At 36.8% G+C, this 25,152-nt stretch overlaps 1 protein-coding gene across 1 annotated transcript; it reads left to right on the top strand.

The window, feature by feature from the left end:
• Window positions 1-15,551: 15,551 nt before the first annotated feature.
• Window positions 15,552-16,490, top strand: LOC113255931 (olfactory receptor 6C2-like). Its single transcript, XM_026499638.2, has one exon. The coding sequence runs from the start codon at window positions 15,552-15,554 to the stop codon at window positions 16,488-16,490; it is 939 nt and encodes a 312-aa protein (XP_026355423.2).
• The last annotated feature ends 8,662 nt before the right edge of the window (window positions 16,491-25,152 follow it).

Here is a 25,152-nt window from a genome sequence, read left to right as displayed (position 1 = left end):
AAAACTAAAAAGATTTTTTAAATTAACATCTAATGTTACTTCTCATTTTACCCTGATTCCAAAACTCTTATGATCCATTCCCATAGATGTTCCATGGGTTTTCGTTGATATAAATTAGCTATCTTGAAATTCTTTTAGTGTGTATGTTACCTCCTTCTATGTCATACCTTGTAGTCTGGAATGTTTGAACACCTTGGAGTCTGCTTGAACTTGAGTCTGCTATTAAGTACCACGCAATGAGATAAGGTGGGGTAAGTCTCAAACAAGTTCAGCATTATCTTGCAAGAAAACTACCTCAAAAGAGGTCATGACACATTTTTCAGGCAAGAAGAGATCAAACCCTTGAGCAGGATAAGTGTCTGCTTCTCTAGGGCTTCCAATAAAATCTACTCATATGTGTCCTCTGGTAACCCCTGGAGATTGTGAATTCAATTTGCATCCACAAGATTAGACTTGGATTGGTTTCCAAAAGCTTTAATCCTGTAGCTATAGGAGATATAGGGGTTTTTTAGGGAAATCATAATTTTCTAATTCCTTTTTCATACCTTGAGATGGAAATTTAAAATCCTGAGAGAATCACTTCTCTTTCTCCAAGTCTCCAGATACTTCAAAATAACCATCCAAAGTTATAGTTCTTATATTTCTCATTTCCCACTAAAATATTCAATGATAGAAACTACTTGGTAAAAGCAAGCCATAATGGCAGCACACATTCAAGGGGTGACAAAACCCATCTACTTATAGGAGGGCTGCAAAGCATTATGGATATTTCTACAAATCAACATTTAATTGGGGGGGGGCTGACTCATGTCTAAGCTAGACTGCAAGATCTTGGATGGCATCTCATCTCCTACCTTCCCTGCTATTCTTGTCACCAACATCTACCCCAAATGATAATAAACTTCTATTAGGTAACAAAGAGTACTGCTCATTTTGTAAGGTGAAGGACCAAACATATAATGCAACCAAATAAAAAGAGTTTTAAGAGAAGATAAAATTTAATCATAACTAAAGAAAATAAATGTTTACAGGAATATTTAGAATAAGCAAAGAAGCAAGTTATGATTATTAATCATTCTAGATTTTCAAAAATCTAGAACCTTAGAAAATGTTTTATATTGAGGAAAAGAACAAAAAACGATAATAGGCTCAAGATAAAATGGAGTAACTGGGAGCATATATGCTCTCCCAGTTCAAACTGCTAAAATCTTCATAGAGATACAAATATATCCAACCTCCAAGAAAGTAAAATTCATAAGGCCTGACACAACTAAAATTCACCAAGGATGCAAAAAAGCAAGAAAATGCAATCTATGAGAGCAATCAGTACAAATAGATACCAAAATGGGACAGATAATATTATTAAAACAAACCACAGTTAAACAGTAATTATAACTATACTTCATATGCTGAAGAAGAGAGAAGAAAGATTGAACGTGTTAAGTAGGAACATAAAAATTATTTAAAAGACCCAAGTCAAAATTACAGAGATGAAAACTATACTTTATAAGAAACTATAGGTTGAATAGTTTTATTATCAGTTAGATACTGTCAAATAAAAATTTAGTTAACTGAAAAAAATAACAGTAAAACTCTGGATAAAATATACAAAGAACCATGCACGAGGAAGCAGTTGACCAAAATTAGAGCTGAAATCAATCAAGCAGAAACCAGAAGTACAGTAGAGCAGATCAACAGGACTAGAAGCTGGTTCTTTGAGAGAATCAATAAAATTGACAGACCACTGGCAAGACTTATCCAAAACAGAGGAGAAAGGACCCAGATTATAAAAATTATGAATGAAAAAGGAGAGGTCACGACCAACACCATTGAAATTGGAAGGATTATTAGAAATTTTTTTCAACAGCTATATGCCAAAAACTAAGCAATCTGGAAGAGATGGAATCCTTCCTGGAAACCTATAAACTACCAAGATTGAAACAGGAAGAAACTGATTTCTTAAACAGGCCAATTAATTATGAAGAAATTGAGTCAGTGATAAACAACCTTCCAAATAACAAAACTCCAAGCCCGGATGGTTTTCCTGGGGAATTCTACCAAACATTCAAAGAAGAAATAATACCTATTCTCCTAAAGGTATTTCAAAAAAGAGAAACAGAAGGAAAGCTACCAAACTCATTCTATGAGGTCAATATTACCTTGATCCCCAAACCAGGCAAACACCCCCTAAAAAAGGAGAATTACAGACCGATTTCCCTAATGAATATGGATGCCAAAATCCTCAACAATATACTTGCTAATAGAATCCAACAGTACATTAAACGGATTATCCATCACGATCAAGTGGGATTCATACCTGGGATGCAAGCGTGGTTCAATATTCGCAAATCAATCAGCGTGATACATCATATCAACAAGAAAAGACTCAGGAACGATATGATCCTCTCAATCGATGCCAAAAAAGCATTTGACAAAATACAGCATCCTTTCCTGATTAAAACCCTTCAGAGTGTAGGAATAGAAGGTACATTTCTCAATCTCATAAAAGCCATCTATGAAAAGCCTATTGCAAATATTATTCTCAATGAGGAAAAGCTGGAAGCCTTTCCCTTAAGATCAGGAACACGACAAGGATGCCCACTCTCACCACTATTATTCGACATAGTACTAGAAGTCCTTGCAACAGCAATCAGATGACAAAAAGGGATCAAAAGTATTCAAATCGGCAAAGAAGAAGTCAAAATGTCTCTCTTCACAGATGACATGATACTCTATATGGAAAACCCAAAAGAAGCCACTCCCAAACTATTAGAAGTTATAGAGCAATTCAGTAACGTGGCGGGATACAAAATCAATGCTCAGAAATCAGTTGCATTTCTATACACGAATAACGAGACCGAAGAAAGAGAAATTAGGGAATCCATCCCATTTACAATAGCACCAAAAACCATACATTACCTTGGAATTAACTTAACCGGAGACGTAAAGGACCTATATTCTAGAAACTATAAATCACTCTTGAAAGACATTGAGGAAGACATAAAAAGATGGAAAGATATTCCATGCTCATGGATCAGAAGAATTAACATAGTTAAAATGTCCATGTTACCCAGAGCAATCTACACTTTCAATGCTATCCCGATCAAAATACCGAGGACATTTTTCAAAGAACTGGAACAAATAGTCCTTAAATTTCTATGGAAACAGAAAAGGCCCCAAATCTCCAAGGAACTGTTGAAAAGGAAAAACAAAGCTGGGGGCATCACAATGCCGGATTTTAAGCTGTACTACAAAGCTGTGATCACAAAGACAGCATGGTACTGGCACAAAAACAGACACATAGACCTATGGAACAGAATAGAGAACCCAGAAATGGACCCTCGGCTCTTTGAGCAACTAATATTTGATAAAGCAGGAAACAACATCCGGTGGGAAAAAGACAGTCTCTTCAATAAATGGTGCTGGGAAAATTGGACAGCTACATGCAAAAGAATGAAACTTGACCACTCTCTCACACCATACACAAAAATAAACTCCAAATGGATGAAAGACCTCAATGTGAGACAGGAATCCATCAAAATTCTAGAGGAGAACATAGGCAGCAATCTCTACGAGATTGGCCAAAGCAACCTTTTTCATGTCACATCCCCAAAGGCAAGAGAAACAAAAGATAAAATGAATTTATGGGACTTCATCAAGATTAAAAGTTTCTGCACATCCAAGGAAACAGTCAGAAAAACTAAGAGGCAGCCCACGGAATGGGAGAATATATTTGCAAATGACACTACAGAGAAAGGACTGGTATCCAAGATCTACAAAGAACTTCTCAAACTCAATACACGAGAAACAAATAAACAAATCAAAAAATGGGCAGAAGATATGAACAGACACTTTTCCAATGAAGACATACAAATGGCTAACAGACACATGAAAAAATGTTCAAAATCATTAGCCATCAAGGAAATTCAAATCAAAACCACACTGAGATACCACCTTACGCCAGTTAGAATGGCAAAAATAGACAAGGCAAGAAACAACAATTGTTGGAGAGGATGTGGAGAAAGGGGATCCCTCCTACATTGTTGGTGGGAATGCAAGTTGGTACAGCCACTTTGGAAAACAGTGTGGAGGTCTCTTAAAAAGTTAAAAATTGAGCTACCCTATGATCCAGCCATTGCACTACTGGGTGTTTACCCCAAAGATACAGACGTAGTGAAGAGAAGGGCCATATGCACCCCAATGTTCATAGCAGCAATGTCCACAATAGCTAAATCGTGGAAGGAGCCGAGATGCCCTTCAACAGATGACAGGATTAAGAAGTTGTGGTCCATATATACAATGGAATATTACTCAGCTATCAGAAAGAACGAGTTCTCAACATTTGCTACAACATGGACGGCACTGGAGGAGATAATGCTAAGTGAAATAAGTCAAGCAGAGAAAGACAACTATCATATGATTTCTCTCATCTATGGAACATAAGAACTAGGATGATTGGTAGGGGAAGAAAGGGATAAAGAAAGGGGGGGTAATCAGAAGGGGGAATGAAGCATGAGTGACTATGGATTATGAGAAACAAACTGAGGGCCTCAGAGGGGAGGGGGGTGAGGGTTGGGATAGACCGGTGATGGGTAGTAAGGAGGGCACCTATTACATGGTGCACTGGGTGTTATACACAACTAATGAATCATCGAGCCTTACATTGGAAATCGGGGACGTACTGTATGGTGACTAACATAATATAATAAAAAATCATTAAAAAAAAAAACAAAAAATATACAAAGAAAAGAAACAAAATTTTTTAACAGAACAGTAGGGAATTGTGACACAAATTCAAGAGGCCTAATAAATCATATAATTAGAGTCTCCTCAAGAAAGGAGAAAGGAAGGACACAAAAAGTATTTGAAGAAATTAGTGAAAACATTTTGAAATACTGTAAATTCAAAAAAAGAGAAAATATAAATCCACTGACCAGACATGCTCAGCAAAACCTAACCATAACAAACATGAAGGCACAAAAATATCTAAAATTACTTAAAAGCAAAGAATAAAATCTTACTACATAAAATAGAGAAAATAAAAGAATGACAGCTTACTTCTTGATGGATAAAATGTAGGACAGAAGACTGTAGAGCAGAAGCTTTAAAGTAGGAATAAAGTGGCAACCTAGAAGTCTATAATCAGCAAAAATATTTTCCAGAATTGAAGGTGAGATAGAGAATTTTCAGAAATAGAAAACCTAAAAGAATTCATCACCAGCAGACCTGTTTTCAAGAAATGTTAAGGAAATTTCTCAGATAGAAATTGATGCCAGACAGAAACATGCACCTGCCAAAAGTAATAAAGAGCACTAGGAAAGATAACAACTTGGGTAAATATATGAGGTCTTCCCTTATTATTTAAATTAACCAAAATTATAATTGAGAGTTTACAGCCAAAATAAAATGTTCTGTGGAGTGCTTTATCATTCTGTTTTTTAACATTCATTTTTATATTGTGGAAAAATATATATAATGTAAAATTCACCATTTTTACTATTTTTAAGTATACAGTTCATTGTTGGCATTAGGAACATCCACATCACCATCATTACCACCATCTATCTCCAGAACTTTTTTAGAAAAATGTTTGAGACTACTTTGACACACAATGGTACATTAGTTTCAGAGGTACAATGTAGTGATTTGACAAGTTTACACACTATGCTATGCTCACCACAAGTATACTACCATTCATCACCATTTAACACTATTACAATATCATTGACTATATTGCTTATGCTGCATCTTTTATTCTCATGACGTATTCATTCCATAACTGGAAGCCTGTATCTCCCACTCCCCTTCATCCATTTTGCCCAGCCCCCCCACTTCCCTCCTTTCTGGCAACCATTAGTTTGTTTTCTGTATTTATAGATCTGATTCTGCTTTGTGTATTCATTTGTTTGTTTTAGATTTCCAATTATGAGTGAAATCATATGGTATTTGTCTTTCTCAGTCTTACTTACCCTCTATGTCCATCTATGTTATCTCAAATGGCACAATCTCATCCTTTTTTATGACTGCATAATATTTTATTGTTTCTATATACACCACCTCTTCCGTATCCATTCATCTATTGATGGAGACAGGTTTTTTCCATACCTTGGCTATTGTAAATAATGCTGCAACAAGCACAGGGGTGTGTATATCTTTTTTAATTCGTGTTTTTGTTTACTTTGGGTGAATACCCAGCAGTGGAATTACTACGTCATACGGCTTTTCTATTCTTAAGTTTTTGAAGAACCACCATACTGTTTTCCACAGTGGCTGCACCAATTTGCATTCCCAACACTGTATGAGGGCTCCTTTTTCTCCACATCCTCACCAACACTTGCTATTTCCTGTGTGTTTTTTTAGCCATTCTGACAGGTGTAATGTGCTATTTCATCGGATTTTTATTTGCATTTCCCTGATGATTAGTGATGCTGAGCATCTTTTCAGGTGTCAGTTGGATATCTGTATGCCTTCTTTGAAAAAATATCTATTCCAGTCCTCTGGACGTTTTTTAATTGGATTGTCTGGGAGTTTTTGTTGAGTTGTATAAGTTCTTTATATATTTTGGATATTAACCCCTTATCAAATCTATCATTTGCAAGTATCTTCTCCCATTCAGTAGCTTACCTTTTTGTTTTGTTGATGGTTTCCTTCACTGTGCAAAACCTTTTTATTCTGATGGAGTTCCACTAGTTTATTTCCCTTGTGTTAGGAGAAATATCTAAAAGTCTCCCAAACATCTAAAGAGATAGTACCTATTCTCCTCAAACTATTCAACAAAAAAAAAAAAAAAGAAGAAGAGAAAGAAAAGCTTCCAAATACATTTTATGAGGCTAGCATTACCCTGATACCAAAACCAAAGACACCATCAAAAAAAAAAAAAAAAAAAAAAAAACAAAAACAAAAACAAAAAACAGTACAAGCCAATCTCTCTGATGAACATAGATCCAAAAATTCTCAACAAAATGTTAGCGAGCCACATTCAACAATATTAAAAGGATCATTCACCACAATCACGAGGGATCTATTCCTGGGATGCAAGGATGGTTCAATATTCACAAATCAACATGATACACCACATCAGCAAAATGAAGGATAAAAATCATATGATCATCTCAATAGATGCAGAAAAAGCATTTGACAAAATTCAACATCCATTCATGGTAAAACATCTCGACAAAATGGGTTTTGGGAACATACCTCAACATAATAAAGGCCATGTATGAAAACCCACAGCTAATATCATCCTCAGTGGTGAAAAGCTGGGAGCTTTCAGCTAGGATCAGGAAGAAGACAAGGATGTTCATTCTCACCACTTTTATTCAACATAGTACTAGAAATCCTATCCACAGCAATCAGACAAGAAAAAGAAATAAGAGGCATCCACATTGGTAAAGAAGAAGCTAAACTGTCACTCATCATAGACAAAATGATACTATACACAGAAAATCCTAAAGACTCCACCAAAAAACTACTACAGGTAATAAATGAATTCAGTAAGGTGACAGGACACAAAATTAATACCCAGAAAGAGGCAATGTTTCTATACACTAATAAGGAAGTAGCAGAAAGAGAATTAAGAAGACAATTTCATTTACAATTGCACCAAAATAATAAAATTCCTCAGAATAAACTTAACTAAAGTAGTGAAAGATCCAGAGTGCCTGGGTGGCCCAGTGAGTTAAGCGTCTGCCTTCAGCTCAGATCATGATCTCAGGGTCCTGAGATCGAGCCCCACATCAGGCTCCCTGCTCAGGGGGGAGTCTGTTTCTCCCTCTCCCTCAGTGAGCTCTCTCACTCTCACCCTCTTTCAAAAAGATAAATAAAAATCTTTAAAAAAAAGAAGTGAAAGATCTGTACTCTGAAAACTATAAAACATTGATGAAAGAAATTGAAAATGAGACAAATGGAAAGATATTCAAGATATTCCATTCTCATGGACTGGGAGAATGAACATTGTTAAAATATCCATATTACCCAAACCAATGTACAGATTCAATTCAATCTTTATCAAAATACCAACAGTATTTTTTTACTAGAATAAACAAAACAAAAATTTGTATGGAACCACAAAAGAACCCAAATAGCCCAAGCAATCTTGAGAAAGAAAAACAAAGCTGGATATACTACAAGGCTGTAGTAATCAAGAGAGTATAGTACTGATACAAAAATAGACACACAGATCAATAGAGCAGAATAAAGAGCTCAGAAATAAACTCACATTACAAGTCAATTAACGTATGACAAAGGAAGCAAAAATATCCAATGGGGGGAAAGACAGTCTCTTCAACAAATGGTGCTCAGAAAACTGGACAGCTACCTGTAAAAGAATGAAACTCGCTAACACCATACACAAAAATAAACTCAAAATGGACTGAAGACCTAAATGTAAGACCTGAAACAATAAAAGTCCTAAATGAGAGCACAGGGAGTAATGTCTCTGACATCAGCCATGGCAACATTTTTCTCCAGAAGTTTTTCATCTGCCCAAACTTAAAGTCTATGCCCATTAAACAATAATACCCCATTCACCCCTACACCCAGCCTCTGGCAACCACTATTCTACTTTTTATATCTATGAATTTGACTATTCTAGGTAATTCACATAAGTGGAATCATACAGTATTTTAGTTTTGTGTCCAGCTTATTTCATTTAGCATAACATCTTCAAGTTTCATCCATGTTATAGGATGTGTCAGAATTCCATTCTTGTTTAAGGCTGAATAATATTCCTTTCCATGTATCTGCTACATTTTCTTTATCCGCTCATTGATCAGTGGACATTTTGGTGCTTCTATCTTTTGGTTATGGCAAAGAAAGCTGCTATGAGTACTGGGGTACAAATATTAGTTCAATCTGAAGCTTTCAATTGTTTTAAGTGTATGCTAAGAAGTGGAATTATTGGATTGTATGGTCAATTCAATGCTTAATTTTTTCAGGAATCTCTGTGTTGTTTTTCACAGTGGTTGCAACACTTTACATTCTACCCAGAAAGGCAGATTAAATTTCTCCACTATTTTGTGGGGTTTATAACATACATAAAAATTAAATGTATGAGGGCAAAGCCCAGGAGGGTAAACATAGAAGTCACACTTGTATGGTTCTTAATTACATATATGAAGTGATATATCATCAATTGAAGGTAGACTGTGATAAGTTCAGTATGTATATTATAAAGAAATCCAAAAATAACATAAATGCTTATAGCAAATAGGTCACCAAAGGGAATCAAAGAGAATTAATCTCAAAGAAAGTAGAAAAAGAAGAAAAAGAAACAAAGAAAAAATACAAATAATAGGGAACAGATAGTATATTAGATTCAAATCTAAGCATATCAACAATCATATCAAATGTAAATTATTTCAACACTAAACTTAAAAGGCAGAAATTGTCACAATGGGACATCACTGAGCCCTGGGACCAGGTACCAATCCCTGCCAGGGATGCCCTCAGGAACCTAGGCAATGTCCTCCAGTATGCAGCCAGCAAATATTTATTGACCAACTGCTGTGTCCCAAGCATGGAACTCAACCTGGTGGGAGCAAAAACGGACCCAGAACTGCTTGCACTCAAACAAAAAATATAAAATTACACCTGTGATGAGTCTTATTGAAAGTGAGGTGATCTCACTGAGCAGAACTGTTCTAAGATTCACAAGTAATATTTGCCAAATTAGGAAGTTTGCCCTGGAGCCTGACACGTACTGCAGCTACAATTTGGTCCACGGAGCCATTAGCAATGACACCAAAGCACTGGGGAAGTTCTGCGGTGACACAGCCCTGGGTCCCATCTCCTCTGAAGGGAATGAGCTCTTTCAAGGAATCCTAACTGCTGGGTACCTGGGTGGCTCAGTTGGTTAAGCATTTGCCTTCAGCTCAGGTCATGATTCCAGAGTCCTGGGTTCGAGTCCCACATCAGTCTCCCTGTTCACTGGGGAATCTGCTTCTCCCTCTCCGTTTGCCCCATGATCCTTCTCTCTCTTTCTCTCACTGTCTCTAATAAATAAATAAATAAAATCTTTTTTAAAAAAAGAAAACAAGAAAATTTAACTACTGTAAATGCTTATGCACATAATAAAGAGCTTCAAAATACATGCCACAAAAGCTGATAAAACAGCCAGGAGAAAAAAGAAAAAAAACACAATTATAGTAAGAAATGTCAACATGACTGTCTCAATAATTAACTGAATCATTACCCAGAAATCCATAAAGTATACAGAAGACAACATTATCTATCACCATGATCTGACATTTACAGAACAAAAACAAAGAGCAGAACTGTTCTAAGATTCACAAGTAATATTTGCCAAATTAGGTAATATTCAGGGCTCTGAAACAAGCCTTGTTAAATTTTAAATGATTCAAAGTATACAAAGTATGTTATCTGGCCAAAAGGAATTAAATTAGAAATCAGTGACAAGGGGCGCCTGGGTGACACAGCGCTTAAGCATCTGCCTTCGGCTCAGGGCATGATCCGGGCGTCATGGGATCGAGCCCCACATCAGGCTCCTCTGCTATGAGCCTGCTTCTTCATCTCCCACTCCTCCTGCTTGTGTTCCCTCTCTAGCTGGCTGTCTCTATCTCTGTCGAATAAATAAATAAAATCTTTAAAAAAAAATCAGTGACAAATTTTCCTGAGAAACACCTATGACTGGGAAACAAATATCAAAATTTGTGGGATGCAGCTAAAACACTATTTGTAGGGAAATTAATGGCTCTGTAGCAACAAAAGTGATTAAAATAATCATAATGTGTATCATTGGCCATAATCTTAGTCACATAGCCATACCAAGTATAAGAGAGGCTGAGTAGTATGTTTTCTGGGCACTTTGCACCCTGTATAAAATAGAGGTTCAGTTGATGGAAAAGGGAAGAGAAATACCAGACAGGGCATTACCAGTCCCTGCCATAGCCCATCAGGACATCCTTCAAAAATTTACTCTAAATGGAGAGAGAGATCTCCTTTCTCCCCAGCCTACCCCCTCTGCCAGGGAAGGTTTTCAATCACTCTCTAGCAACAGTGGGATGACAGAAGTGTGATGAGACGTGGCTTGACAGTGTGAGAAACCTCAGCACAGGAGCACCAGCTGGACTGAGTACAAGGACACCAAAGACACCTGCTTCAGTGGGGGCAGGAGGAACACATCTCTGCTCCATCATTTGACACCGGGAACAATATGAGCAGCAAGAGTAAGAGTGTCCAGAAATGACAGCAGAGAGAGTCAAAGGCAAATCTCTATTCAAGTTCACTGGGCAGTAAGAAACCATAGCAAAACCAGAAACATATCCCGGAACCAGGCAATTGTTTACTCAGTATTTGGGATGCAAAACTCCATTGCTTCAAATACCAAAAGTAGTTTCATTGCCTACCTGAAAAGTCTTAAGTAGAAGGAGAAACGATGAAAATAGAGGCCAGGTAGCACTAAAAGAACATCAAGTTTGAAAATTAAATGTGGGTAAGTCTCTTAAATATGGGAACAAATAGCTAGAGTAGCATGGAGGAAGAAGCAGCATCTTCTCATCCAAACATGCACCACGGCTGTGGGTCATTCTGACCAGTCATTCCTCTGCTCCTCAGTTACTTCTTCTGTAAAATGAGGATAGTTTGGGGTTTTTTAATTTAAGATTTATGTGAAAGATAAATAATTCATGATATATCCAAAGTGCCAGAATGTCTAATTCTAGGAGAAATATAGACATTCAACTGAGAAATCCAAACGGAATTCAGATGGCATCAGACCATCCTCAGTGTCTCTGAAGACATTGTTCCCACTGCTACATGTGTTTTTACATTGCTGATTAGACTGCCACTGATTCATTAGTAACTTCTGAAACTGGGTCACCAAGGACTGTTTTGTTGTTCACTCAGGTGTTCCCTGTGCACTGCTAACAAACTAAACATATAAAAGGAATGTTGTTATTATAGAATTTGCAGGGAAGCCTGCCTCCCTGCCCAGAAAGATCAGATGTGCCACTCTGACAAAACCAGAGAGAAGCTTCCTTACCTCTGCATCTTTTCTTCCTTTAAATGAACAGAGCAAATGTGAAATCTAGTATTGGTGCCATTTTATGGCCTTGGTGAGAGAAGCAGAGACTGAACCAGGGCTCATTACATCGGGAGCCATGGACGTGTAGGAAAGGTCTGTCAGCTGTCAGGCCTGCCTGTGAGAGGGTGTGTGTGTACACACATGCGCTTGTGTGGAGGGTGAGGCCGGGGGCTGTGATGGATGGAATATGAGAGTGGGAACAGAAGTATACACACAGCTCCTCACCAACTGAATGCTGCTCAGATTGTAGTTCCCTCAAGGGCCCCTGACAAAGAACTGTCAGAAAAGTAAGTAATTGTCATGACTTATTTTTCCGAATTCTCCAAACACAGGCAGGGGTGAGCACAGTCAGTTTTTAAAATCTGGAGTTCGGTTCGTTATAATTGATACTGCAGAAAAGTATTTAGCAATCATTTCTGATAGGTCGTTATTCTGAAGGACATGAAATTAGAATTTTCTGCCATGGCTATTTTACAACTATGAGTTAAGGAAGCTCTTTTTTTTTTTCTTTCTTTTTTTTTTTTTCTTTTTTAGAGAGAGAGCAGGGCAGGGGCGGGCAGAAGGAGAGGGAGAGAGAGAATCTTAAGCAGGCTCCACACCCAGTGCAGAGCCTGACACGGGCTCCATCTCACAACCCTGAGATCCTGACCCGAGTGGAAACCAGGAGTCAGAGTCTCAGCCAACTGTGCCACCCACACGCCCCAAGTTGAGGAAGCTTAAGAGATAGAAAAATAGGGGCGCCTGGGTGGCTCAGTTGTTAAGCGTCTGCCTTCGGCTCAGGGCGTGAACCCGGCGTTCTGGGATCGAGCCCCGCATCAGGCTCCTCCGCTATGAGCCTGCTTCTTCCTCTCCCACTCCACCTGCTTGTGTTCCCTCTCTCGCTGGCTGTCTCTATCTCTGTCAAATAAATAAATAAACTCTTAAAAAAAAAGAGATAGAAAAATAAAGGGCAAGAGAAAAGACACTGCCACCCAATAATATCCATTAGTGTCACAGAAATCAAATAATATCAGAATGATAAATTACCTTTCAGGGAACCTCCCCTTATTCTCTGTTATTTAGGTGCTTTTCAACACTTTTCCTTGGAGGGGGTAGGGGTGGTGGTGGTAGCAGCATTTACTCCTCTTGCGTCTCTTCTATCCAGTCCACGGGCACCCTCTGTCCCGAATGAAGACCGAATGAGGTTTGTTCCAAACACAGGGAGGGTCAAAGTATCTCAAATATATCCACCACATAGGGAGTCGATGAAAGAATAAACTGACTCACAGTCACTCATCGAACCCCCAAAGTGCCAGTGGGGTAGGTAGTTTTGCATAGATAAGTCTTCAAGGCCTACCTGTGAACATTAATTGAAAACACTACTTATAGGAAGAGGGTGGCAAATTTTATGATTTATTTGATGAAATTGTTTCAAATTTTAATTGATCCGAATTCAAACTTAAATAAATAAGTTTTAGTCTCCCAGAGAAATTTTCCCAATATGACAGAGAATGTCAGTATGATTGCTGGTGAAAGCCAAAACGAAGGATCTGCCCCACAGGCTTAACTGCATTACCAAAAGTAGGGTTTATTTAACGAGCCTCCTGAATTAAAAGCAGTGCCGCTGAAGGTTAACACGTATTATATTAAGCATTTTAAACATTGCAGTAGCCTGAAAGCTGCTTGAGGGAGCAACTTGTTAATGACTGGCGCTCCAGGCTCTGATATTGTGTTCTTTAAATAACAGGCTTATTAGATATTTAGTTGAACGAATAAATGTTGATTATTTACTTGAGCAATACAAGAGTAACCTAATGTAATTTTGATTCTCTATTCAGAAAACATACACTGGATAAAACAGGAACAGTTGTTTAAAACATAAGAAATTGGTTTTTACTCTCACACGTGTAGAAGTATAGGATTTCCCTACAAACACTAGAGTTATGGCTAAATTTGCTCATATAACAATCAATTCCCCCAATAAAACCCCAAGACATATTATAGGCTAATATGTTAAGTTATTATTAACTATTGATATCTCCAGTGAGAATGCATTTACTGAATCTTCTTTTACAGAATGGATACCTAAGAGCAGCTGCTTGAAATACGAATCTCAATGAGGCTGTTTTGACATGAAGGAGCAGGCGAAATTCCTGAGCACCTATCTAATGGGATTTCTGGGGGAAAATGTAAATTGGGAGCACAGGGAGTCTTAACATTCATGGGAGGCGCAGAAGTAGATAGTGACCAATGTCACTGAGAAAGGTAAGGCACTTTACAATGTGCTTGTGAAGACTGGCTCCCACGTGTCCATTTGTTTCTGGATGTTGCTTGGCCAAGTCACGTATATCAAAAGCCAGAAAACAAGTAGCAGGGTTAGGGAGCTGGTTTATTCGTGAGGAAAGTTGAAGTGGGAAGTAGCAGAAGTTGTTCGAAGAGGTCCCTGAGATAAACCCTAAGACAGATTCCAAAGGCTAAGTGCTGTGAAGAACACAGGGTTGGTCAGACTGAGCAGACTGGCAAAGAAACAATACCACAGATCACAGCCTCTGGACTCCATCCATGGCCCAAAGCACCACAACAGGACTTATGTATAAAGTATGAATAAATTGGGCTTATATTCAAGTTCCAGAAAAAAGTTCTTTAAACCACTTTAGGAAACCTCTGCCTAAGCCTCCCGTACTGACTCAAAAATGCTTCCACTTGCCTACACACAGGGTGAAAACCAAAACTATATCTTTGTATTTTAAATTTTTTATCCCCCTATTTAGAAATAATTCAAAGTGAAAAGAGCAGAACTAACTATAAATGAATGCGCTACTGTTAAAATTCAGCGTAACAGAAGATGATCAATATAAAATACTAGCTAAACATCTGTCCAAACCCTTAGAATGTACAAGAGTGAACTGTGATATAAGTTATGGACTCTGATGTGTCAATGTCAAAGGTAACACTCTGGGGGTGGATGCTGATAACACAGGAGGCTATGCATTTGTAAAGGCAGGAGGTATATGGGATATCTCTGTACCTGCCCCTCAATTTTGCTGTAATCCTAAGATTGCTCTAAAAAAAATAAGTCTTAATTTTAAAACACACCAAAAATACTAATTAACAGATCCTTCTTGGTTTTGAAAATGGACCATTTCAGTATGGTGTGGAAAAACCAAGGAAAATAAGGGTGGGGGGAAAAATTGAAAACTGACACAACTGTCTCCAGGATAAGGACGAATCAAATCTGCACAACAAGGCAATATTGCTGAGAAACTGCAAATCAGACATATGATTTATGTTTTGTTTTGCTTTTATTTGACATCTTTGTAAATATGCTTTCTAGTTAGAGAGTTATAAGCACAAGATCCATACTAGATATATCCTACAGATGTCTCTAGGTTAACCAATGGAATTACGTAAAAGGAGAAAGTGCATGTGAGCAGGCTTGCCAGGATGTTTTCCTTCAGGTCCCAATACTAGCTTCTTATGACACTTCTCTCTCCAGGCAGAATCCCTCTTGACTTGGTGCAAGGCAGTGATGAGAAATCATACAACAGTAACAACATTCATCCTGCTGGGATTGACAGATGACCCAAAAATACAAGTTCTGCTTTTTGTATTTTTGTTTCTCACCTACACTTTGAGTGTGACTGGAAACCTCATCATTATCACCCTCACACTTTTGGATTCCCATCTGAAAACTCCCATGTATTTTTTCCTCCGGAATTTCTCTTTCTTAGAAGTCTCATTCACCACTGTCTGTATTCCCAGGTTCCTGTATACTATGACAACTGGAGATAATACCATTACCTATAATGCTTGTGCCACCCAATTATTTTTTGTTGTCCTCTTTGGAGCAACAGAATTTTTTCTCCTTGCCGCCATGTCCTATGACCGCTATGTGGCCATTTGTAAGCCCCTGCACTGCACAACCATCATGAGCAGCAGAGTCTGCACTACCCTTGTTCTCTGCTGTGGATTTGCCAGCCTGTTAATCATCCTCCCACCTCTTGGCATGGGCCTCCAGCTGGGATTCTGTGACTCCAATGTGATTGATCATTTTGGCTGTGATACATCTCCTATTTTACAGATAACCTGCTCAGACACAGTGTTAATAGAGAGGATAGTTTTGAGTTTTGCAGGCCTGACGCTCATTATTACCTTAGTGTGTGTAGTCCTCTCCTATACCTACATCATCAAGGCCATTCTAAGATTCCCTTCTGCCCAGCAGAGGAAAAAGGCCTTTTCCACCTGCTCTTCCCATATGATTGTGGTTTCCATCACTTATGGCAGCTGTATCTTCATCTACGTCAAACCTTCAGCAAAGGAAGGAGTAGCTATTAATAAAGTAGTGTCTGTGCTCACTACTTCAGTTGCCCCTTTGCTTAATCCATTCATTTATACACTTCGAAACAAACAAGTGAAAGATGCCTTCAAAGACACAGTAAAACGCATTGTATTTCTCGCAAAGAAGTAAGAGACCATTGATGTTTTTTGAGGCTAAGTTAAATTAAATTTAAATTTGAATAACCCATGAGAAACATTCATGAATTTGCAAAATAAGTGGTTTAAGTTAACTATATTCTTTCCTTTAAGCCAATTTACCCACAGAAATGTTTCTACTGCCCATTCTGGAAATTTTTTGAGTGTACTGATAACTACAGAAGAGAAAGAACAAGACTTCCAAGTACTGAATGTGTTCTACCGACATCGCCATTGATGATGTTTAAACAGAGACTCAAGGAGAACAAGACTGAATTTAGGAGTAGAATAACTAACCTGGATAGATAACTTCTTCAATATCCAGACTTAATTATCCCTTAATTTAAGAAGAATGTTAGTGAGGGATGGGCAAAATAGGTGAAGGGGGTCAAGTGTATGGTGGCAGATGGTAACTAGACTTGTGATGGTGATCCTTTGTAATCTTGACAGATGTGAAACATATACAAGTCACCCGAAACTTACATAATGTTACATACCTATTTTACCTCAATGTTTAAAAAAGAAGAATGTTAGAGATTAGGAGGCTCAATCGAAACATCAAAAATGTTACTAACTTGAGAAGGGGAATCCAGTTAGCACAGACTGACTACTGAAGATAAAATCCAAGTATAGTGTGAAAAAAAATAATAGACTTAGAAAAAAGGGAGAGACATGGGGGAGGAAGTAACAGTCATTCAGGAACCTTGGACCAAATAATTGGAATTTTTTCTATTAAATGGTAGAAACAATAGTTGTGAAAGTTGTGTGCTTTCATAGTACTTATACAACCATTATCTATCCTTATTAAACATCATCCAGTTACTCAAATGTAGTTTTTATTTTGTACTCTTTATTTTTAATTGTTCATACAAGTCAATGGCCATCATGTAAGTTTCTTTTAAACTTTAAACATATTCAGGGACAATTGAACTCTATTCTCCAAGGCTTTTCTTCTTTTTTCATTTAAAATTTCTAAAAAACCTACAAAATCCCACTACATGCTCCCCGCTTCTCTTCTGATAATTAATTTAAGCATGCATCTATACGTTGTATTATTTACTTAGTAGTTGGGCTGATTACTTCACCTGAATTGTGAATCCCTAGCAAGCAGAGTTTGTCTAGGAATCTCACTGCTTGCTTTGGATGACGACAGGAAAGTTAAGAGTATTGTAGATTCAAAAAAAAAAAAAATCCAGCTTAATTTGCCATTCAAGAATCAAGTGCATCTGGTCAGGTCCAATACTGCTAATTCAGTAGGTTCATGAAAGGTAATCTTCTGCTTCTGATTTGGATAATGAGATAGTCTCCTCTTGTTCACTTACTCAGTAAGAGAAAATGGAAAAGGGTTGCCTTGTGTCAGGTCTTTGGAGCTGGATCTAATAACTGAGGTCACGCTCGGACCCAACTCCAGTTCCTAAATATAACTCAAATATTACTGAAATTGATCATGGCTTTTCACTTTGCCCAGCTTCAATAATGAAAATATTCAGAACTTTGTTGAGCTTAATTTTATGTGTAGGTTCCCTTGACATGGAAGGGCAAATTTTTACACCAGCCTGCTCTCCCTCAGCTCTTTCTTCTAGATCCTTTATTTCAGTCATTCAGTGTTACCAGTTTCTTCCATCAAAAATTTCTTGTTTGCATCTCAAAAAAAAAAAAGTTCTTGTTTACATCTCATATTCCTCTCATACTTCTAATCTAAAATTGTATCTCTCAACCAGAATTATCTTGACAATTGCCTAATGATTTCCTATTTCTAATCTCTTCTCTGGATTAGTGAGCCTAAGTAATATCACAATATATATTTTCCTAAAACACTATTTTAATTCATCCACTTCTTGCTTTAAATCTTCTAGAGCCTTCTAGTTCTTAATTTTGAAACTCATTCTCTTAGCAATCCAGAATTGCCAAACTATGTTCATAGTTGCCATCTATGTTCAACCTCACTAATCCAAATATATTTCTGCAATCCCTCAACATTAACCCTAATCCAAAATCTAATAAGCTTTTCACAGGATAGTCACTTACCTGAAATATCCTTCATTTTCTCCTATTCAAACCTATTTATACCCCATTCAAACGTGAGTGATTTTTCAGAGCCAGCTCAAATCCATCTTCCATTTCCCTCCCCTCATCCTTTCTTCCCAAAACGATTTTCTATTTCCATGCACCCCATAGGAATTCTTGTTAATTCCACATATTTTGTCATTATTCCCAAATTGGTTTGCATTGTTTCTGTTCTGTATGTTTCATCTTGTCTCTGTAATTCTCCAAGGGCAAATATCTTTGACAAAGGAAGTATTTTAAATTTTTCTAAATAATAAATGCCAGTGTATTACCTCTACCCTAGGTGTCAATTGTACAGATATGACTACCTGACTTGAACTCCTTTTTATAAGTAGTCTCATATAGTTCAATAATATATGACAGTGGATGCTTTTAATATTTATAAATTATTTCCTCATTGTTTGCCTTAAATCTGCTCCAACAATTGTAATGAAACCACATTCTTCCTTCCTGATTAGACATAATCTGACTTGGTATCACTTAAACCTCACACTACAATTGCTCACACGATTTCTCCTGCTTCCATCCAAGACCTGTCATCATTCTCTCATTTATTCATTCAACAATTACTGAGTAACTACTAGGTGCCAGGTACTCTTTATGAACAGATAGGACAAGGTTTCTGGCCTCATGGAACTTGTATTCTACCCTCAAAAAGGAAAAAGGTGATGCTTATATGTATACAGGACCTCCCAGATTCATTCCTTCCCTTGGTCTCTAGAACCCTTCTTTAAATATGGCCTTCTTGGAAAATAAAAATAAATACAATCACATTGATGAGGTATGTCCAAGGAACAGAGAAAGCAACTGAAAGAGCTTCCAATGGCCAAAGCTGGAATAATTTTGGTAACAAAATAAATAAAATAGTAGTAGATAATAACCCAAAGAATAAAATAAATATCCAAGAATTCATATTGATATAAATGATTGAATAAATTGGTAAATGAGGGAGAAGAGACATATCTTCTCTGCAGAAGTATTCCAAATAATTTATGTAGCTACTCCATTCTAAAGAAAAGGAAAACTTTACAGTGGAAAACTGACAACCTCTGTCAGGTGATCAAGGTCAACAGCAACAGTTGTAAGTCATTTTGACAGTATGCATCCTAAAATGCCACTTTACTTCTGTGGTCTTCTTCTCAATAGCATCAGACAAATTCCAATAGTGGGGCATTCTATGAAATATCTGACCGGGAAAGTCTGAGAAACCGTCATAATCAAGAGGTGCCTAAAGATAATATAACAACTAAAGATAATATGAACAACTAATTAGTAATATAACTAAAGATAATTTAACAACTAAATATGATATACTAAATGGGATCCTGGAATAGGAAAAAGATATTGAAAGGTGAAAACTCAGAAAATCTGAATAATTATTAAATATGGATTTTATTTAATAATATATCAATATTGGTTCATTAATTGTAATAAATGCATCATACTAATGGGAGATGTTAAAAATAGGGGAAACTGGGCATATGAGGTATGGGAAACAGCTATACTACCTACTCAATTTTTCTGTAAGTCTAAAACTGTTCTAAAAAAAATAAGGTCTATTAAAAAATAAAAACCATCCTCAAGTTAAATCACAACTATTTTCTCCATGCTGAAAAAATGTACGGCTACTTAAGCGATGGATTTGAAAGAAAATTTAAAGATCTCTGAACACAAGGATGCCATTCGACCCCATTGTTTCATTTTTCTCATTCTTTTCTTTAGCCTGCTGATGACCTGAGTTTAATCTCCCATTGCAGCTTCCTCACCATCCTCACCAGTCTCTCTGGGATGACTTCCCTTAAACATCTCTTTAACTGCTTTTGTTCTTGAAGATGGCGACAAAGGATCTTTATTAGTCTCTCAGCACCAGGACCCCCAGGGAACATATTTTTTGTCAGCACAATTGATCCCAAAGTGGCTGTTCTGAAGAGGGAAAAATTTTTGTTACTTTGGATATTAAAAAACCTAAAAAAAAAAAAAGAAAAGAAAGAAAGAAAACTACCCCCAGAAAGCTAATGTCTCTTGCTCAGGTCATCATTTCTCCTGAGAAGAGAAAGAGCTCTGGAAATTCTCTGGCCTTCAACACATGTTTTGTATATAATTCAATAAATATTTGAATGTAGGTCCAACATTTTTCTATGCAGTACACAAAATACAACAAAGTAAATCTGCCCCCAGGACAGCAAAACAGTATATGAAATACACAGCCATGAAAAGTTAACAATACAAGAAACTGCACGAGGCAACATAAACTTAAGTGCCACATAAGTGGCACAGATCACGTGTGCTTTCAACACGGAAGAGAGTTCTCTGTGGTCACATGAAATAGTAATTGCATGTATGCTATTTACTAGGTGCCAAGCATCATTCTAAGAAATATGTATAGTAATAATAGAATCAAAACCCTATATATTGTATCTTATTATCACCAATATATTATTATTGTTATTATTAATTATTATTAACAAACTACCATTATTAGTCTTGTATTGCAAATACGGGAACTCAGGCACACAACTAATAGATAGAAAAGCTGAGATTTGAACCCAGGTAATCTGGATCCAGAGTCCGTATACAACCAAAACACAATACTGCTACCCATTCTGGCAGGCCCCATGAAAAGACAGAACTCTCCTTAGGTCCAGAAAAAGACTTAGGTAAAAAGTAAGCAGAGAACATTTCTTACCACACACACACAAAAAAAATTAAACAAATTAATGAGAATATGCTTCAAAACTCATGGGTAAATCTTTCTACCTAAGCAAATTTCTTTTTTTTTTTTAATTTTATGTATTTATTTGACAGAGAGAGAGACAGCCAGTGAGAGAGGGAACACAGCAGGGGGAGTGGGAGAGGAAGGAGCAGGCTCCCAGCGGAGGAGCCTGATGTGGGGCTCGATCCCAGAACGCTGGGATCACGCCCTGAGCTGAAGGCAGACGCCTAACAACTGAGCCACCCAGGCGCCCCTCTACCTAAGCAAATTTCTAATAAAAATTAGAAATAATTAGTGGTATTTACTGACTAATATGAGGTGAGAGGAAAGCAAAGTCTCGGTTGCTTGCAGAGTTTCAATCTAAATGACCGGAAATACACTGCTCTTGACACAAATAGACTATGTGGAGAATCGTAAGTCCTCCAGTTTCATTCTTCTTCGAAATTGTCTTGTCTATCTAGGTTCTTTGCTTTTTCATATAAATTTTAAAATCCAGCTTGTTAAATTCTCCTTGAAAAGAGAGCCTGTTTGACTTTTCATTGGGACTGTGGTGACTCTATATATCAATTTGGGAAGAACTGTAATCTTAACACGATTAAGTCTTGTGATCCATGAACAAGTTCCATCTCTCCATTCATTTGGGCCTTCTGTAATCCTCCTACAATGATTTATAGTTCTGAGCATTCAAAAACCGCACAAGTTTTGTTAGATTTATCCCTAAGTAATTCATGTTCTTATGTGAACTGTACTTTTTATTTTTAAATTCTACTTGTTCATTATTGGTATATAGAAATGCAACTGATGTTTATACATTGATCTGTGTCTTGTTACTGTGCTAAGCTCCCTTATTAGTTTTAGCGTCAATTTTATATTTCCCTCTGACTTTCTATATTGATGATCATGCATCTGAAAATAAAATCTATTTTAATGCTTCGTGTCCAATTCGTATGGTTTTTGTATTTTCCTCCCTTATGGCACTGATCACTTCTTTCACACCCAAAAACTCCTCTGCCCATACCTGGCAACAGCTGATCATTTTTTTGCCTCCATGGTTTTGCCTTTTCCAGATTGTCATTTAGTTGGAATCATGTGGTATGTAGTCTTTTCAGATTGGCTTCTTTCACTTACCAATATGCATTCAAGGCTTTTGTTTTACTTGTTAATTGATTGCTCCAGGGCCAACACATCTTTACAGTTAATACATCTTTAACTTATAACAGTTTACATTCAAATAATGTCACACCATTTCAAATGTAGTGTCAGAATCTTAGAAGTCTACTTTCATTCTGCCCCTTCTGTTGTCACACACTTTGTGCTATTGTTGTAACACATTTTACTCTACATACTATATAAACCAAAAAATACATTTTCATTTTAAATGGGCAATTATCTTTAAGGAGATCTTTAAATGAACAAAAAACATGTTGTATATTTGCCCACATACTTATCAGTACTGGGTTGCTTCACTTTGCGTCCGTGGACCCAAATTGGATTATGATGTGTCTTGGTGGAGTTTTCTTTACGCTTCTTCTCCTTAATGTTCATTGACATTCTTCGTTAGGGTTTTATAGTTTTCTTAAAATTTAGAAATTTTTCAGCCATTTTTTCTTTAAACATTTTTCTGCCCTTAAGCCAATCCCGCATGGACTCCAATTACAGGTGTTTTAGGTCATTCGAAGTGGTCACATAGCTCACTGATGCTCTTTTCTAAAAATTCTTTTTTCTCTCTGTTTCATTTTAGATAATTTCTATTAGTATGCCTTCAGGTTTACCAATATTGTCTTCTGTAAGTTATAATCTGTGTTTAAACCCATCCAGTACATTTTTTATTTCACATACTATAATTTTCATCTTCAAGTTTGATTTGGGTCTTTATATTTTCCTTTTTTCTACTTAATTTTTTGAATGTATAGATTGAAATTATAACAGCTTTTTTAATGTTCTTGTTTGCTAGTTCTAACATTTGTATCTGTTTGGGTTACTTTCAACTCACTAATATTTATTTCTTCATGTTTTACATATGTAAAATTATATATATATAATATAATATATGTGCATAGTATATACACACACACATTTTGCTTCTTTGCATGTCTGAAAACTTTTATGAGATTCTAGACATTTTGAGTTTTACCTTGTTGGGTCCTCAATATTTTTGTGTTTCTATAAATATTCTACAGGTTTGTTCTATGATACAATTAAGTTATTTAGAAACAGTTTGATCCTTCTAGGTCAATCATTGGGATATATTCAATTCCTCAAAAAAAGTATACATTTATTTTGAGGTAAATTTCTGCCAGGGTTCGGGGAAAACAATGTTAATGAATATGACCCCCTCTTTGCCCACCATTAATCAGATTGTCTTTAAACTCTTGTTCTTTGAAGCATAGGGAGACAATATAGTGTATTTAGAAAGCATGGACTTTGTCATCAGGCAAACATGCGTTCAAGTCTAAACTATATCTCTTAGCAAATCTGTGTGGATGTGGGTGGGTGTGTGTGTGTCTGTGCACACACGGAGAGCACCTGAAATTATTCTCTTAGCAAATTTCCAAGAGTCAATACAGTGTTACTAACTATAGTTCATAATGTATATGAGATCTCTAGACTTATTCATCCCACATAACTCCATGTTTGCATCCTTTGACCAACATGGACAGCAGCTGACCTTGAAACTTAAGTCGAACATAAGAAAACTGAACACAAATTTCCCTGATTCTTTGTGATGTCTTAACAAAGAATGGTCACGAGAGGAAAAAGCTCCTTCAAATAGAGAGGAAACTATTTCCACTGTGACACAGGGTGACAGGACTTCACCCAAATCTGGATTCCTTCAGAAAATTCTGAGCAGCTTCTCTCTTGAGTTCAACTGAAATATCCTTAGGCATGTGGAGAGAATCTAGCCTTCGAATTTAGCCTTCTGACTTTACTCATTGTTTTGCACGTGACCTATTGTTGCATCTTCCTGTCTCCAAAGACACTCTTCCCTCTGATAGACACTTAAAGCTTTTATTGGAAAGAGTTCATTCTAGTTCATTACGCTGTAGATTAATTAGTGACTTTTGAACCTGAACTCTCAAGAGAATCTTTTGTTTGTTCACTTAGTTATCCCGCCACACCTGTTGCATCCTCAATGGATATAACTATTGCTGTTTTTGTAAATGTAAGATTTAGTGGGAGACCTGTCTCCCTGTTCAAAAAAGCTAGAATATCAATTTCCCTCCCACAAGAAGCTTTCTTTTCATCTCACTTAACCAGAATACATGAAGACTTTTCCTACTGATAGAGTGGGACAATATATTTCATCTTTTAAATTTCTTAAGAAGAAAGGTGACTGGGAATTAATGGGTGTGAGTCACTAAGGAGAATTTACAGAATTTTGTGAGAGCTAATGTGGGGGTACACAAAAATAATGTGGTAAGGCCTGCACTTAATTTCTTCTAGTCATTATTCCTGTGCAGCTTTGAGTCACACTAAGGACCTTTGTAGTTAAAGTACACTCAGAAGCCATGAAAGACCACCAGAGACGTAAATATAATTAAGTTGGTTTTGACAGATATTCACCACCTGGAAACTAATAGAATCAAATTTGGGTACTAAGTAATGTTGACGGTATTCCAGAAGAATCAATAGCAATTCGAAGATATTGCCTGTTCTATGATAAGCGACATGACTTTCAACAAGACCTTTGAATACCGTCCATGGAAGGGATATAGTTTAATAACAGAAACAGATGCTTATAGAGGATACAGTCACCTATAAAGGGTACTGAGGGTTTCTCTTTAATCCACTGAAAATGTCTCCTCCAATGTTCTCTACTACACTGTTTTAATCTCAAACGGAGGACATAACCATCTTTAATGGGTTTATATTTTAC

Source organism: Ursus arctos, unplaced genomic scaffold (genome assembly GCF_023065955.2).
Source record: "Ursus arctos isolate Adak ecotype North America unplaced genomic scaffold, UrsArc2.0 scaffold_21, whole genome shotgun sequence".
Lineage (NCBI taxonomy): Eukaryota > Metazoa > Chordata > Mammalia > Carnivora > Ursidae > Ursus > Ursus arctos.
Note: the sequence above shows the minus strand (reverse complement) of the source record. Positions and strands in the feature narration are given on the sequence as shown.

Bases quoted from the DNA above. Each gene is read 5' to 3' on its own strand.
- LOC113255931 (XM_026499638.2), top strand. From the start codon at position 15,552: ATGAGAAATCATACAACAGTAACAACATTCATCCTGCTGGGATTGACA.